The sequence below is a fragment of the Equus asinus genome, chromosome 1, assembly GCF_041296235.1.
Source record: "Equus asinus isolate D_3611 breed Donkey chromosome 1, EquAss-T2T_v2, whole genome shotgun sequence".
Taxonomy (NCBI): domain Eukaryota; kingdom Metazoa; phylum Chordata; class Mammalia; order Perissodactyla; family Equidae; genus Equus; species Equus asinus.
The window spans coordinates 148,890,526-148,905,460 of record NC_091790.1 but is presented as its reverse complement, the minus strand read 5'-3'; the positions used below and the strand labels follow the sequence as shown (position 1 = coordinate 148,905,460).

General features: G+C 41.7%; 1 protein-coding gene across 2 annotated transcripts in view; it reads right to left on the bottom strand.

Moving 5' to 3' along the window:
* The window catches only part of TSPAN13 (tetraspanin 13), a 35,893-nt gene extending 34,031 nt beyond the window's left edge, over positions 1–1,862 (bottom strand). Inside the window, exon 1 of one of the 2 annotated variants that reach the window (XM_014830608.3) lies at positions 1,344–1,862. In XM_014830608.3, the coding sequence (XP_014686094.1) occupies positions 1,344–1,406 (63 nt within the window). In that variant the 5' untranslated portion in view covers positions 1,407–1,862. The remainder of the gene's footprint in view (positions 1–1,343) is intronic. The other variant, XM_070509493.1, reaches the window with a different exon arrangement.
* Between the last annotated feature and the right edge of the window lie 13,073 nt (positions 1,863–14,935).

Sequence of the window (14,935 nt, the reverse complement as noted above, 5' to 3'; positions counted from 1 at the left end):
CCTACTATTAGTGACCATGTTGATTACCTTCCTACTTAACTAACCAGAAAAGCATACTTTATTCCAGTTTCTGTCTTGCCTTCCAAGCTTTGCAATCATGTTCACATACAAAGGAACAGGAATGGTAAAATGACCCAGCCTCTTTCTCCTGTTGGTGAACACAAGGCAGCCTCTTCATTCCAAGGATGTAACCTAAGCCTGGACAGATGGCCTAGCTCTCTCCTAATGCAGGGGAGCTGGGTTTGTTTTCAGGGTGGGTGCTGCAAAGCACTAGGTGTATTTATAGAAGGGAGCAAGACGAAAGGTGGAGGGATGATGACAGAAGAGGAAGTTTCTTCCCTCTGGTAGAGAAGCCTGTGGAAAGGCCTGGGTTTCACTCCTGACTCGCCAGCTGCCAGCTATGTAAACTTACCAAGACCGTTTTTGGGATGTTATTTTATGTACAAAATTTAGACAATGCCCCTTACCTCGGACGGTTGTCAAAATGACGAGGGAAAACCACGTATGTAAAACCTGGGACGTGGTAGGCAATCAATAAAGGGCAACCTGCTCTCCCATCCTCCCATTCACCCAGGATTGCGCCGCAAAATTCACAAAGATAGACTGCAGCGTTAAAACTAAAAGGCCCAACCTGGTTGCAGGGTAAGAAACGACTTGGGTGGAGGCTAGCTCATTTACTGGAATATTTCGCTTAAAATGGTGTTAGGATGTTGATAAGAGGGGAGACACATGGAAAAAGAATTAAGTATCACCAAAACTGGCCCCCCAAAAAAGGACATCCTTTATGTAAGCACGAAACAAACTTCGGAAGCTGCGGATATCCTGTGAACCTACTCGGTGGCCTCAATGAAAATCACAGGAGCACGTAGAGCTGCCAGGACGCACACCATCTGTATGGCGCCTTGTCAGTTTCAGATCACGCTATTTCTGCAAAACTGTCCTGAAAACCAAGGCGGCTCTCCCACCTCCAAACCCGTCCCAGATAGGTCTGGGAGCCAGGAGAGAGCAGCAGAAGGGATAAGAATGGGAAAGTGGGAAGGTCTGGTGAAATGACTGCAAAACAAGGCAGTGGGTGAGGGGCGGGGTAGAGCAATGTGGCAGAGACGCGGCCAGCGAGCCAGCAAGACTGGCTTCACAATGAGGAAAACGAAGAGACTGCGACAAGCGTCGGCTCCCGGTCCCCACTGGGGACTGATGGCGAGGCCGGGGGCGCGCAGAGCGTGGGAAGACGGGAAGGGGGCGCGGGACGCAGTGAGAGAACCGCCGGCCAAGCAGGGTAGCCAGGAAAAACCCGAGCAGGTGCAAAGCCCCCAGACCGGGAGGAATAAGGAACGCATACTCACGGTGTAGAGCAGGTTGAGCGCGCACAGGCAGTTCTTGGAACACGCGAAGCCCCCGCAAACCATATTGGAGCCTGTGGTTCCCGGCAAGTGCAGGTAAATCTGGCTCCGGCGGAGCCTCGCCGACAGCCTCTTTGTCCTCGCGTCTGGGCCTGGCCGAAGCCAGGCAGAAACGCAGATGCGAGCGGTGAGCCCGGGGCTAGGGCTGCACTGCGCGGCAACCCCGGGGCGGCTCCGACCCGCTCTGGAACCTGCGGCCGCCGCAGCGGGAGCCGGAGCCTGAGCCCCGCCCAGCCCCCCCGCCTCGCCCGGCGCGCTGATTGGCCGCCGGCAAGGAACAAAGGTAGAAATATGCAAATAACTGCGCGCTGCCACCCCGGATCCGGGAGGGGAGGGAAGGGGAGGGGAGGGAAGAGGAGGGAAGGGGCGGCCCGGAGGCGAGGGGGAGGGGGCCGAGGCCTTCGGGGAGCGAGCCCGAGGCCAGAGCGTGTGACAGCGGCCTTGCAGTCGTTTCCTGGGGAGCAGGTGAGGGGAAGAGGGCGGGGCTCCACGGAGATCCACGCTGGCAGGGAGAAGCATGACGGCACCTCTCGGTTCCCGGCCCCGGCGGATGACGTGGTCCCATTTTGAATGAGATTTGAAAATTAAGCCCCTGGCCTTGTTTGGATAAATAAATGAAGCAATGAATGAATGGGAAAGATTTAAAAGAGAAAAGGAAGTGGGGGAAAAATGAAAGGAAGGATCTAAGTGAAAGAATAAAAGGAGAGAATGAAATCTCTCCTCTCAGAAAATAGGGAGGGTACATGGCTTCTGATGGTGACTCTTGTCAGGTCAGATTTATCCCACGGGGATTTGAAAAATACTAATAAAACTTATTAATATGTGCATGCAAAAGAAAATCAAGAGAGATTATTTTTGTCTTCCCTGAGTTTCAATAAGCTTATTTTTTTCACAAATAAGAACTCAAAATTTGTAAATGACAGTCTTTACCTCCGTCAGTTCATTATCGCTTTACTGAGTGTCTATGTGTAGAAATGCATCTTGTATCCTCAGACTCCTGACCGATAAATTGGAATATTAACAGTATGTCAAGCACTTTTTGCACAGTCCCTGGCACAGGGTAAATGCTCAATAAATGTCAGCTAGAATTAGTATTAAGACTAATCCATAAATGTCAGCTAGTGTTAGTAGATCCAACAGTTTTTGAATACCTACAATGTTCCAGGCAGGCACTAAGCTAAACCAGTAAGGATTTCGGTATTTCATAGTACCTTCTACCAAAAAAGGTTCTTATAAAGAAACATTCAAATACTTATATGGAGCCTAAGAGTTCATGTTGAGTAAATTATGTGATAGCCAATGCTAAATATATGTTAAATAAAACATTGCAGCTGATTAAAATAATTTGTGTTCTTGGAATTCTCTGCTCTCTCTTCTAAGCTCTGCTTACCTCCCCAAACCTCACCATACCAAGAAAGCCCCACTGATTCTTTGGCTTTTGTATTCCACATTAACCTTTTGTATACACTGAGAAGTATTCCAAAAATCAATCTGGAAAATGACCCTCAAACCCAAACAATACTTTGGTGCTCCGCTGTCCATTTTAAAAGCCAGAGGCTTACTAAAGAAGAACGAGTAAGGAGATCTGTTCCTCCTCTTCTCATTCCTGGATGTCAACAACATTGCCACCACTTCAACATTACTCAACCAACCATGGCAACTCTCTTTGCCTTTTTCATACTGTCTCCTATCTCCCTGGGGGTTGAATCTCATTCTTTTTTTCAGAGAAAGGCCACCTATCGGTCAGGGATCCAGGAGGGAGATGGCTCATTCAAATAACATAATTGAGAAGAGTTTAATAAAGGGGCTATTTTCAAAAGGGTGGACAAGGTTAAAAGAAGCCAACAAAGGATGATGAAGCAGCTCAGACCTAGTAAGAGCAGGTAGTTATGGTTTCCCTTACATTTGAGGGACAATTTAAGGGAACAGTTACAGAAGCGAGGCAAGAGCTGCAGTGTAGGAGGGCTGTCCCACAGGAGGTGTGGCCTTTAATAGAGAAAACAGAGAAATTACCTACTGCAAATTGGGAAAGAAAACAAATGAACACAGTGGGATTTCTCTTAGGATTTGGATGTAGAAATTTATAAAAGACCATTTAGTCCCACCCTAACAAGAATGAGCTAGATAAGCTACAAAATCATAGTTTTTTAAAAACCCTACTAGAGAACTGGGAGCCCAAAGGTACCTAAAGGAACTAAAATCTAGGAAGTAACAAGACATTCTTAGGAAGGTCCACAGTTGCTTCCATCTCTTGTGGACTGGCCAAAGAAGGAAGACTGCCATGGAGAGGAACAAAGAGGAACTAGCTGATCATTTAACCATCTTTTAATGGCCATATGCGGACTCGTGCGACAGTTTATAATCCAAGGAGCCCCAGCCACAGTGTAAGGCTACAACTACTCACCAGCTTTAACTCACGGGCCTTCACTTAGTACAAGGCTTATAAGCTCCAAAGGCTGTAATTAGACAAGAGCGCTCCCTCCCCAACTATCTCAAGGTTCACAGGCCTTCCTCAAGTACAAAAAAGCGACTAAAAGCTGGGGTCAGAACAAGAAAGATGAGAATGATCACTATGAAGCAATCTGAACCTTTACATAATCCAAGGCAGTGGCGGCCAAAGGCTAAGGGAGTAGCAGAAGAGAAAAATCCCTCTATGGTATACTGAAGAGCCCTCCAGGGCTGCGCTGGAACAGCAGGAGAGGGAGAGATTCCATAAGGACATGACTGAAAGCCAAGGACGTGACTGGAGAGCAAAGACTCCCCAGGAAACAAAAAGCTGACAGGCAGGTGGTAAAGCACAGAGATCTGCAAGGCTCAGAAAGCTAGAGGCTAAGCTATAAAGCACAAAGAGATCTCTACGCAGACTTCCTTCCTAAAACAGGACAGTCTTAATTATGCCCTCAAAAATATTTGAAGTCAATGCTAAATGGAATCTAACTAAACCTGTAACAAATCCTGACCCAGCTCAACTACAGTTTAGACTGACTTAGACACCTACAGTAGCAGCCTGACAGAATGAGGGATGTAGCATTTTCTGGGGATAAATATTATTTACTTCAGTCTCAATAAGTATTTTATATACACAATCTTACACACAATCAAAAATTATGAAAGGCTTGGAGCAGGCCCAGTGGTGTAGTGGTTAAGTTCGGCATGCTCCACTTCGGTGGCCTGGGTTCGCAGGTTCAGTTCCCAGGCATGGATCTACACCAGTCATCAGCCTTGTTGTGGTGGCAACCCAAATACAAAACAGAAGAAGACTGGCACAGATGTTAGCTCAGGGCAAATCTTCCTCAGGAAAAAAAAATTACAAAAGGCTTGGATGATCAAGAAAATTTGACCTATGATCAAAAAAAGAAATGGTTGATAGAAGCAGACCCATGGATGATCTGGATGCTAGAATTATCAGTCACGTCCTAAAAACTCAACATGATAAATGCGTTAAAGAATTTAGAGAAAAACATGCTGAAACATGGGGAATTTCAACAGAAAGATCAAGATTACTAGAGGGGCCGGCCCGGTGGCACAGCAGTTAAGTTCACACATTCCACTTTGGTGGCCCGGAGTTCGCCAGTTCAGATCCCAGGTGCAGACATGGCACCGCTGGTCAAGCCACGCTGTGGTGGGCATCCCACATATCAAGTACAGGAAGATGGGCATGGATGTTAGCTCAGGGCCAGTCTTCCTCAGCAAAAAGAGGAGGATGGGCAGCAGATGTTAGCTCAGGGGTAATCTTCCTCAAAAAAAAAAAAAGATTACTGAAAAAAATGAAAATGAAATGAGAATTACAATAAAAGATTTTTTTAAATGTGCTTTTAGCAGACTGGACACAACAGAAAAAAAGAGTGAACTTGAAGATAGGTCAATAGAAATTACTGAAACTAAAATACAAAGATAAAAATGGTGAAAAAATGAATCAGAGCCTCTGATATCTGTGGGACAAAACGAAGTAGAGGGTGTGATTGGAGTTCCGGAAGGAGAAGAGAAAGAAAATGAGGCAGAAGAAATAAGTGAAGAGATAATGATCAGGAATTTCCCAAAGTTAGTAGGAGATATCACCCCAGAGATCCAAGAATGGTCACCTCCACCATTTTCTACTGGTCAAGGCAACACAAGCCTGCCCAGATTCAAGTGAGGGGAACAGAGACTCCACATCTTGATGGGAAAGTTGCAAGGCCACATTGCAGAGGAGCACATAAGATGAGAAAAACTGTAGTGTATCTTTGGAAAATAAAATCTGCCACAGTTAATGTCCTTTTTCCATACTAAGCCTCGATATTGTCCCTTTGCTGACAAATTGCCTTTTTCTTTTTCTTTTTGGTGAGGAAGACTGGCCCTGAGCTAACATCTGTTGCCAATCTTCCTCTTTTTGCCTGAGGAAGATTGTTGCTGATCTAACATCTGTGCCAGTCTTCCCCTATTTCATGTGGGATGCCTGCCACAGCATGTCTTGATAAGTGGTACGTAGGTTCACACCTAGGATAGGAACTGGTGAAGTGGAGCACAAGAACTTAACCAGTACACCACCGGGCTGGCCCCAACAAACTGTTTTTTAACAGTTTTTAAATAGGGAGAACAAAGACAAATTAACTCTAATCAGTTTTACATACAATTTCTTAGTCCCTGAGTAAATTTTAATGAGGTGAATTTCTAGCAATTTAGGAGATTGCTACATTCCTTTCTTCTTCTCCTTCTCTTTTGTTTTAAATATTTTTTTGAGCCAGGGCAAACAGAATTCTCATGCATTAGTACACGTTCTCTGAGAAGCAGACACTTAGACTGGATAAAATGTGCAAGAGATTTATTGGGAGAAATGTTTGTGAGGGAAAATAGGAGAGGAGCTGTAGGGGGCTGAGAGAGCTAACAGAACACTACAAGAACACAACTCAGGTCTGATCTCTATGAAGGAGAGAGAAAGGGGGAAAAGGAGGGAGGGAAGGAGGAAGGAAAGCAAAACGGGAGGGAGGGAGAAAGGGAAGAAGGAAGGAAAGGAAGGAAAGTCTTAGACTGCAGTGCAGTTTTAAGAAGATTTGGTAAGGCCAGCAGGGAGCCTTGGGGCCAAAGTCAGATGTCAGAGAAATCCGGCAAGGCCCCTGTAATGGGCCTGCCTTAGTGTCCTTGCCACGCTCAGTCATTGGCTGGAAACATCAGCACAAATGCGATGATGGACGTCAGAGGCTAACATTGCGACATTGCGGCTGGCTTCAATTACATTCGCCACAATAGATCTGAGAGGTACATTTTCTTGAAAAATAATTCTAACTATATTTTTTCCCTTATGTCCTAACAACATTTTTCTAGTTACATTTCAAACCATCTTTCAGTTTTTCAGTCCTCATCATTTTATCAGGGAGGGAAACTCTCTAACTTCATCTGGGTAATCTAGTTCATGTTTTAACGATCCTTATTTAAAAACTCGTCATGGCTTATGTTTAGCTTGACATTATCTTAATTTTTTTAAATTCTTTTTTTCTTATAATTCAGGTTTAAGGTCAACATTTCTTTTTTAATAATTCAACACCAGGTATTGATTGTGTTCATTAAATCCTAAGCAAAAGTAGTCTAAAACTATTGTACAGCATTAACTACTCCACCAAAAGGCTTTCTAGACTCCTCATAAATATAAACATGAAATTAAACATAAAATTGTTCCATTTATAGTCACATAAAATATGTGATATAGCAAATTTTAAATCATCTCAACGACAGCACACCTTGCTCTAGCTAAACCCCAGTATATTTCCTTAGCCAATAAAATATTATTATTATATAAATTCAAGGCCAATTTTTTAAATGTCTGTCAATGGTTTTAACTAAAATTGATCCAGTTAAATTATTTCTAATGACAAATAGATTTTGTATTACAATTTCTTTTGGTCCATTATTCCTCTGATATTCTTCTGTCTCCTGGGCAGATAAAGGAAGAAACTTTCCTTTGTAATGATTTGCAATCTCTCGGATTCAATGAAGCAGGAGAAGGGAGTTTCTGGGCCAAGAATAAGACAAAGAAGCTGATCAATAGCTGCCTCTGTCTTGTCAAATCTATCTCTGCCTCTGTTTTTTCTGTGTTATCCTTTTTGATGTTTTGCCAAACTTTAGCAATTAAATGCAACACATTCTTCCCTCCTACAATAATATGCAGTCTCCCTTTTGCTATGCAGGATGTTTCACCATTCATGCCAAAGGATTTCAAATCATAATTCAATTTCAGAAAATGTTTTTCTTCCAACCACAAATTAAACGAAGTTTTTTCTTGCTTTTACTAGCTTTTTTTCCTTCTATAGGATGCCAACAGGACTAAAATGTATGCATATATATGCCTATGTTGTCGTATGATATGGCACTACAATTTCAATTCTGAATTTCCATGACTATTTTTAGTGGCACATTCGGCTATTGGAGCATTATGTGTGATTCCAGGGCCTAAAGAGCAAATCTAGCTTGATGGCAGACAAATCCAACCTGGCCACTGATCAGCTGACTTTAATGAGGGTGGACAAACAGCTTTAATGACAGCATAATCTGCTTACTCTTTGCCTCTTTTTTCTCCACATCCTCCCTCCCAATTTTTCTTTGTTTGCTACATTAACAATGTACCAATGAGATTACAATTTAGAGTGAATTGACAATATTTTTAAAGTTCCATCACACCCAAAACAACTTTCTGGAAATCTGCCTTCCTTTGATTCTGGGCCTGAATCTGTTTCCATCTCAAATATCATGGATCAGTATGTGAGGTATTTATTCAGTCCAATGGCTACTTAAGCAAATACATTATTTTTTGTATCTGAAAGTAATAATCCTGCCTTAATTAATACAAATATATCAGAATGAACAGGAAAAGGTGCGATTAAAGTAGTTAACTGAGTTTATTTAAATACTTCTGTCATTATGTTTGAGAAAATGGAGGGAAACCTGGCATTTATAAGGATCACTAAATGTTCTTAAATTTTATAAAAATATATCTTTCTGCCTCTTATCTGTAAACGCTTATGAGTTCTAAAAGTGAGACTGAGATAGTCTCATGCAGCTCCTGGTGCACTGGAAATCATCCAAGCTGGAAATAACGCAGATGTCCATCAATACTAGAAATGGATAAATCATGGTAGCTTGACCTAATGGAAACCTATCCAAAACCAAAACTGAGCAAAATACAGCTACCTCAACAACATGGATGTGTCTTACAAACGTGGAGCTGAGTAAAAGAAACCAGAAATACAAAAATGCTTATTGTAGGACTCCATTCATATAAAACTCAAAAACATAAATTTTAGTAAGATGAGTATTAAACAGTAAAACTCTAAATAAAAGCAAGTGATTGATAATCATAAAAGTCAAGATAGTCATGCATTGGGGGAGGTGTGTGTGTGGAAATAATGACCGGGGAGGTATGAGGGGGCACTCCTGAGGTGTTGACAATGTCCCTAGATGATCACTTTGTGATTAAACTATAAAAGAATTGGGGCCGGCCAGGTGGCACAGCTGTTAAGTGCACACGTTCTGCTTCGGCAGCCCAGGTTCACCGGTTCGGATCCCGGGCGCAGACATGGCACCGCTTGGCAAGCCATGCTGTGGTAGGCGTCCTACATATAAAGTAGAGGAAGATGGGCATGGATGTTAGCTCAGGGCCAGTCTTCCTCAGCAAAAAGAGGAGGATTGGCGGCAGATGTTAGCTCAGGGCTAATCTTCCTCAAAAGAAAAAAAAAAAAGACTTGACAAGAGAACAAGATTTAAAAATAAATAAATAAACTATAAAAGAGTTGAGAGGGGGAGATAAATACTTATAGCCCAAAGTACCAGTAATCTGAGATTTTATATTATATAAACAATGTTATTACAGAAAAAAATAGTAAAACCATCTGTCTACTTTTCAAACTTAGCTTCTTGTACAAATTTTTCTTTAGAACAGTAACTGTTTACTGGGGAATGTAGCCGATAAGGTAACCTTTGTCATTTCACTTCAGAGGGCTTGGCATATTAGCTGTTACTGCCATAAAGTGCCAATTCTGTCTTTGTGATATTTTTGGCAACGTCTACCAGGTACAATTTAGGGCAAAGAGACATAGCTTTTGGCAATAAAAGTGTGTCAGAGTTACGTCATGTCCTGTTTACGTAAGTTCAAATATACTGGAACTCATTGTTTAGCACTTTCCTGAAATAAGGAGCATGGTAAATTTTTTGAGACTTTATACACTGGTCAGAAAATATTTTTATTCTTCTTTCTCATTTCGTTGATGATCTCCCAGTGCACCGAATTCTAGGTTGGAAATTATTTCTCCTTATAAGTTTGAAGGTCTTTCTCTAATAAATTGTATCCTGCAGTGCTGCTGAAAAGTCCAAAGCCATGCTGGTTCCTGGTACTTAGTGTATGACAGTTTGTAGTTTTTTTCTTCTTTTTGGAAGCTTGTAGAATCTTCTTTTTGACCTCAGTGTTCTGAAGATTTGGAGGAGCTCTTTAAGAAAAAGAATGCCAAACTATAAAAAATGAAAAAGTCAAAAAGTAAATATTTGTCTAAAATGGAAAATGGAAAAGCACAACAAATTACAATTTTTTAAATAAATAATAAATACTACAAACCTCACAAAATCCTGAAAATTCATATAGTTTTTGTTAATTAACTTCCTTATATAACTCAAATATTTTTTTTTTTCCTTTTTCTCCCCAAAGCCTCCCAGTACATAGTTGTGTATTTTTTAGTTTTGGGTCCTTCTAGTTGTGGCATGTGGGACACCCACTCAGCATGGCCTGATGAATGGTGCCACGTCCACACCCAGGATTCAAACTGGGGAAACCCTGGGCTGCCGAAGTGGAGTGCGAGAACTTAACCACTTGGCCACAGGGCCGGCCCTTATATAACTCTATAATACATTTTTTCCTACTTTTTTGACTGCTTGCTCTTCGATCTCTTGATTTACATGACAACCATTTTGTAATATTTTCCACAGAGAAACAGAAAGGTAATTCAGTCTTCCCTCTAGCATAGCTGATTGAAAGTTTTTTTTTGTTATCACCAATTTACATTAATTTTGTTCTGCTTTACAACTTGTCATAATTCATATTCATAATTCATTATTGGTAATGCTATATAAATTTGGGAAAACCTCTAATCCCCATTATTAATTTCTGCATAACCTAAATTTAGTAGCCTAAAACAATGACCATTTTATTGTATCTCACAATTTTGTAGGTCAAGAATTTTAGTAGGGCTTGGCTGATGAATTCTTCTGCCCCATATGATGCTGACAGGGTCACTCAGTGATATTCAAGTGGCAACCAGGCTGGTCTGCAGGATCCATCCTCACATGCTGGATGTTCTCTCTCTCCATGTAGTCTCAGGGCCTCTCCAGATGGCCTCTGTGTGAATTTACCACATAGTGGCTCAGTGCTCCAAGAGACAAGGTGGAAGCTGACAGTCCTTAAAGACAGGCTTCAGAACTGGCACAGTATCACTTCTGTCGTACTTGTTGGGCAGAGCAGTCACAGGCTAGGGCAGACTCCAGGTGAGAGGAAGTAGACCTAATCTCTTCATAGGAACGTGGCTAAGATTTTGTGGCTGTCTTTATTATACCACAGTGATTCTATTTCAGTTTTCTAGTGCTACCTAACAAACTACCCCCAAAACATAGAGACTTAAAACAATAACTTGTTATCATCTCTCATGGTTCCATGAGTTTTCTGGACTCAGCTTGGCATCACTCAGCAGAGATTTCTCATTCTGTTGCAGTCAGTTGGACAGTAATGTTAGAGTCATCTGAAGGTTGGAATTGACTGGACACACAAGATGGCTTCCTCCCCACATGTCTGGAGCCTCAGCAGGGATGGCTGAAACAGGTGGGGGATGCAGGCCATCTCACATGACTAGCTTGAGCTTCCTCACAGCATGGCAATCTCAGGAAAATTGGACTTCTTACATTATATATTACTTCCCCTAGAGTATGCGTTCCAAGGGATTCAGCCAAAAGCTACAAGACTTCTTAGGACTTTGCCTCAGAAGTCACCTACATCCCTTCTACCATATTTTATTGGTGAAAACCAAGTAATATGGCCAACCCAGATTTAAGAGGAGGAGACCACACAAGGGCATGAATACCAGGAGGCATTGGAGGCTATCTTTGATGCTAGCTGACATACCCTAACAAACTTCTTTCATATATATGCTCCTCATTTCAAGGCATTTCATAACCTTAAATACTCTTGAACTGCCAACACTCGATGAGTTTGCATTGATGTTCATGTGTAGTGAAATATTATGTTTTATGTAATTCTATATGATATGATAAAACTTTCATTTTGATGAGGTGTGGTTGAGACAGAATCTTCCATTTACAATTTTGTACATCTAATGACTGAAAGAATTTTCCATAGAATTCCTTCTGGTCCTGCAAATCGCAAACCCTCTTTCTCCTCCATATTCTTTTGGTGCTGAGTTCCATGCGATAAATTCATAACACATTATGACTTCTGGCACTGCACCTTCATGTTTCATGGGATGAATTGGCACAGTGGAAATACAAATTTTCCTGGAAGCCATTCCTACACAGGACCAGCTAAGCTATATATGGAATATATGTGGAATAACTAACTATACATGGAAGTGACTGCAGGCCACATATCTATAACACACTAAACCCAAACTGAATATATACCCAACTCAACTTCCCCTAACTGAACTCAAATATGTTGACAGCCTCTACAAAGCCACCTGATGGGAGGGAGAATTGTGACAGAAGGGAAGTTGGAGTAGAGACAGTCAGCTGTTTAGGGTTAAAATCTCATGTTGGCAAATTTTACGAAAACATTGGACTACTTGGATAGAATCCCTCCCAAAGCCTTCGAAAAGGTCTGCTTATGCTCTTCTCCTCCCTCCCTGCCCTTCACCCCCAGTGTCCACCATCAGTTCAGCACAGCTTTCCTCTGGCTTGCTGCTGTAGCCTCTATATCTAGCCTCCTGACCCCAGGCTTTGGCTTGCTTCAGTCTGTTCTCTATCCTGCAACAAGACTGATCATTCAAAACCATAAATCTGACCTGCTTGTCATCCTAGCTTAAAATCCTCAATGGCTTTTTGCCATTTGTCAAATCCCTTAACATGGTTTACAAGACTTTTGAGAGCCTGGACCATACCAACCTTTCATCCTAATTCTTCTCACTGACCTTCGAGCGCTCTTTAATCCACAGTGAACTATTCTAACTCCCTGACACTCTTTTCACTCTGGGCCTTCCGAACTTCTACGTCTGGGTTAGGTAATGTATTAGTCAGATATGGCAGACTATACTGCAATAAAAATTTGACCCTGAAACTTCATAACCCTGACAATACAAAAGTCTATTGCTCACGTGTTTGAAATTGAAAGTCAGAACAGCTGTCCTCCTTGTGGTGCCCCAGCAACCCAGGCAGCTTCTAACTTATCACACCAGGGAGAGAGTTTGGAGAACACACACCTGCTCTTAAAGGCTTCAGTCAAAAGGGATCCATGCACCTTCTGCTCGTAGTCTCTTGGCTGGAATGAACTGAAGTGCTGGAATGGTGGGTACCACTAACCTGAACACATTATCCATCTTCTACCACCTTCTATACCTGCTGCCAACTCTATCATAATGTTTATCACACCTTTCACCCAGGTCCTCTCACTTATTTCTCCACCCTTTATTAATATATAATAAATTATGTGAGAGGAAGAAGCATGTTAGTATGGTTTAACAGTTGCTCTCTATAGTACCCAGCAAATTCTAGGCATTCAATGAATGTTTATTGAATGAATAAATAAATACATAAAATATTGAAGCTATCAAATGTTTATTACAATGCTCCTCGCCCCAGTTTTCCATAATCACCTGAATAAATTATAAGTATAAAACTCATTTGGGGCCGGCCTGGTGGCATAGTGGTTAAGTTCATGCACTCTGCTTCAGTGGCCTGGGGTTTGCAGGTTCAGATACTGGGTGTGGACTTAGCACCACTGGTCAAGCCACGCTGTGGCAGCATCCCACATAAAAAAGAGGAAGATTGGCACAGATATTAGCCAGCGACCATCTTCCTCAATCAAAAAGAGGAAGACTGGCAACAGATGTTAACTCAGGGCTAGTCTTCCTCACAAAAAAACAAAACAAAAACCTCATTTACATACATTCTTTCATTTGTTTTTATTATACTTCAATGAGATCATTATGGTTTCTTATGTCATTGACTCCATTTGAAAGATCATGAAGTTGAGGCTTAGGGAACACAAGGGACTTGTTATTGGTCCTACAGTGGAGTTCCTGTGCTCTAACTCCAGTCTTCAGGACCGCCCTTGGCCAGTTGTTGGGAGATGACCTGAGCCCTTGGAATATTTTCACTTGACAGGTATTTCAGTATGCCTGAGGCCTTGGACCATGCTGGTTTTATGGAAAATGCCTGTTTTGCTCTGGCAGAAGTTGAGGGAAGGCAAGGTAATGGAGTCTGAGTTGTGGCCAGTCGCACTGGGCTGAAGCCTGCATCACTGACCCCCAATAAAAATCCTGGATATCAAGGCTGAGGTGAGTTTCCATGGTTTGTGATACTTTGCATGTATTGTCACACATACTGCTGGGAGAATTAAGTGTGTCCCTGTGCGACTCCACTGGGAGAGAACACCTGGAAACTTGCACCTGATTACTCGTGGACCTTTCCCCATGTACCACCTCTCATTTTTCTGATTTTAATCTGTATCCTTTTACCGTAATAAATTATGACCATGCATATAACAGCTTTTCTGAGTCCTTCTAGTGACTCATCAAGCCTGTCAGTGGACTTGGGGACCCCGGACACAATATCTAATACACCATGTCACCTGCCTTGCCATCTTCTAAAGTGTGTTCATTGGAAACTTAGGTTTTCAGTTGGAGAATAAATGAAATGCTTTTTATAATCAACTTCTTTAGAACAAAACATTCCCATGCCCTTTTCCAGAGATACATAGTTTTAGATTCGGAGTTCGTTAAAATAACTCACTAAATGGCACAAATAAAAGAGTTTTAAATCATTCTCACATTTCTTGGCAAGTCTCAAGTAAACATCCAGTTCTAACCAATTATCTTAAGGCAAAATGTAGTAAATTAGTTTATGCTGTTAAAAGTGAGACTGATTATTGCCCCATCTTTTTAGAAAATCATAGGAAACACGACTACTATATTTACTCAGAGAAGTGGTTTTGATACATGGCGTGGTATAAATACCACTGATTTGGGAGTCTGTAAATCTGGTTTTAGCTATGGATTAGGTCCTGGATGAGTCTACTCATCTATAACCTGCAGTAATGCCCCACTTCCAATGCCTCGTTAAATCAGAGTGAGGAATAAAGGAGAGAAAATATATGAAAAAGAACCTGGAAACAGTAAAGCAGTGTGTGAATGTAAAACATTATACATTTTCAACTTAGTGGCAACAAAGCAATATTTTCGATGCAGCTCATTTGTGCTCTTCAGAAACTGCTTTTAAGTGGATCCTTTTATTGTAGTTACTTCAACGCTTAACCAAGAGATTCATACTTAAAAGCTTAACAATTTTACTCATAA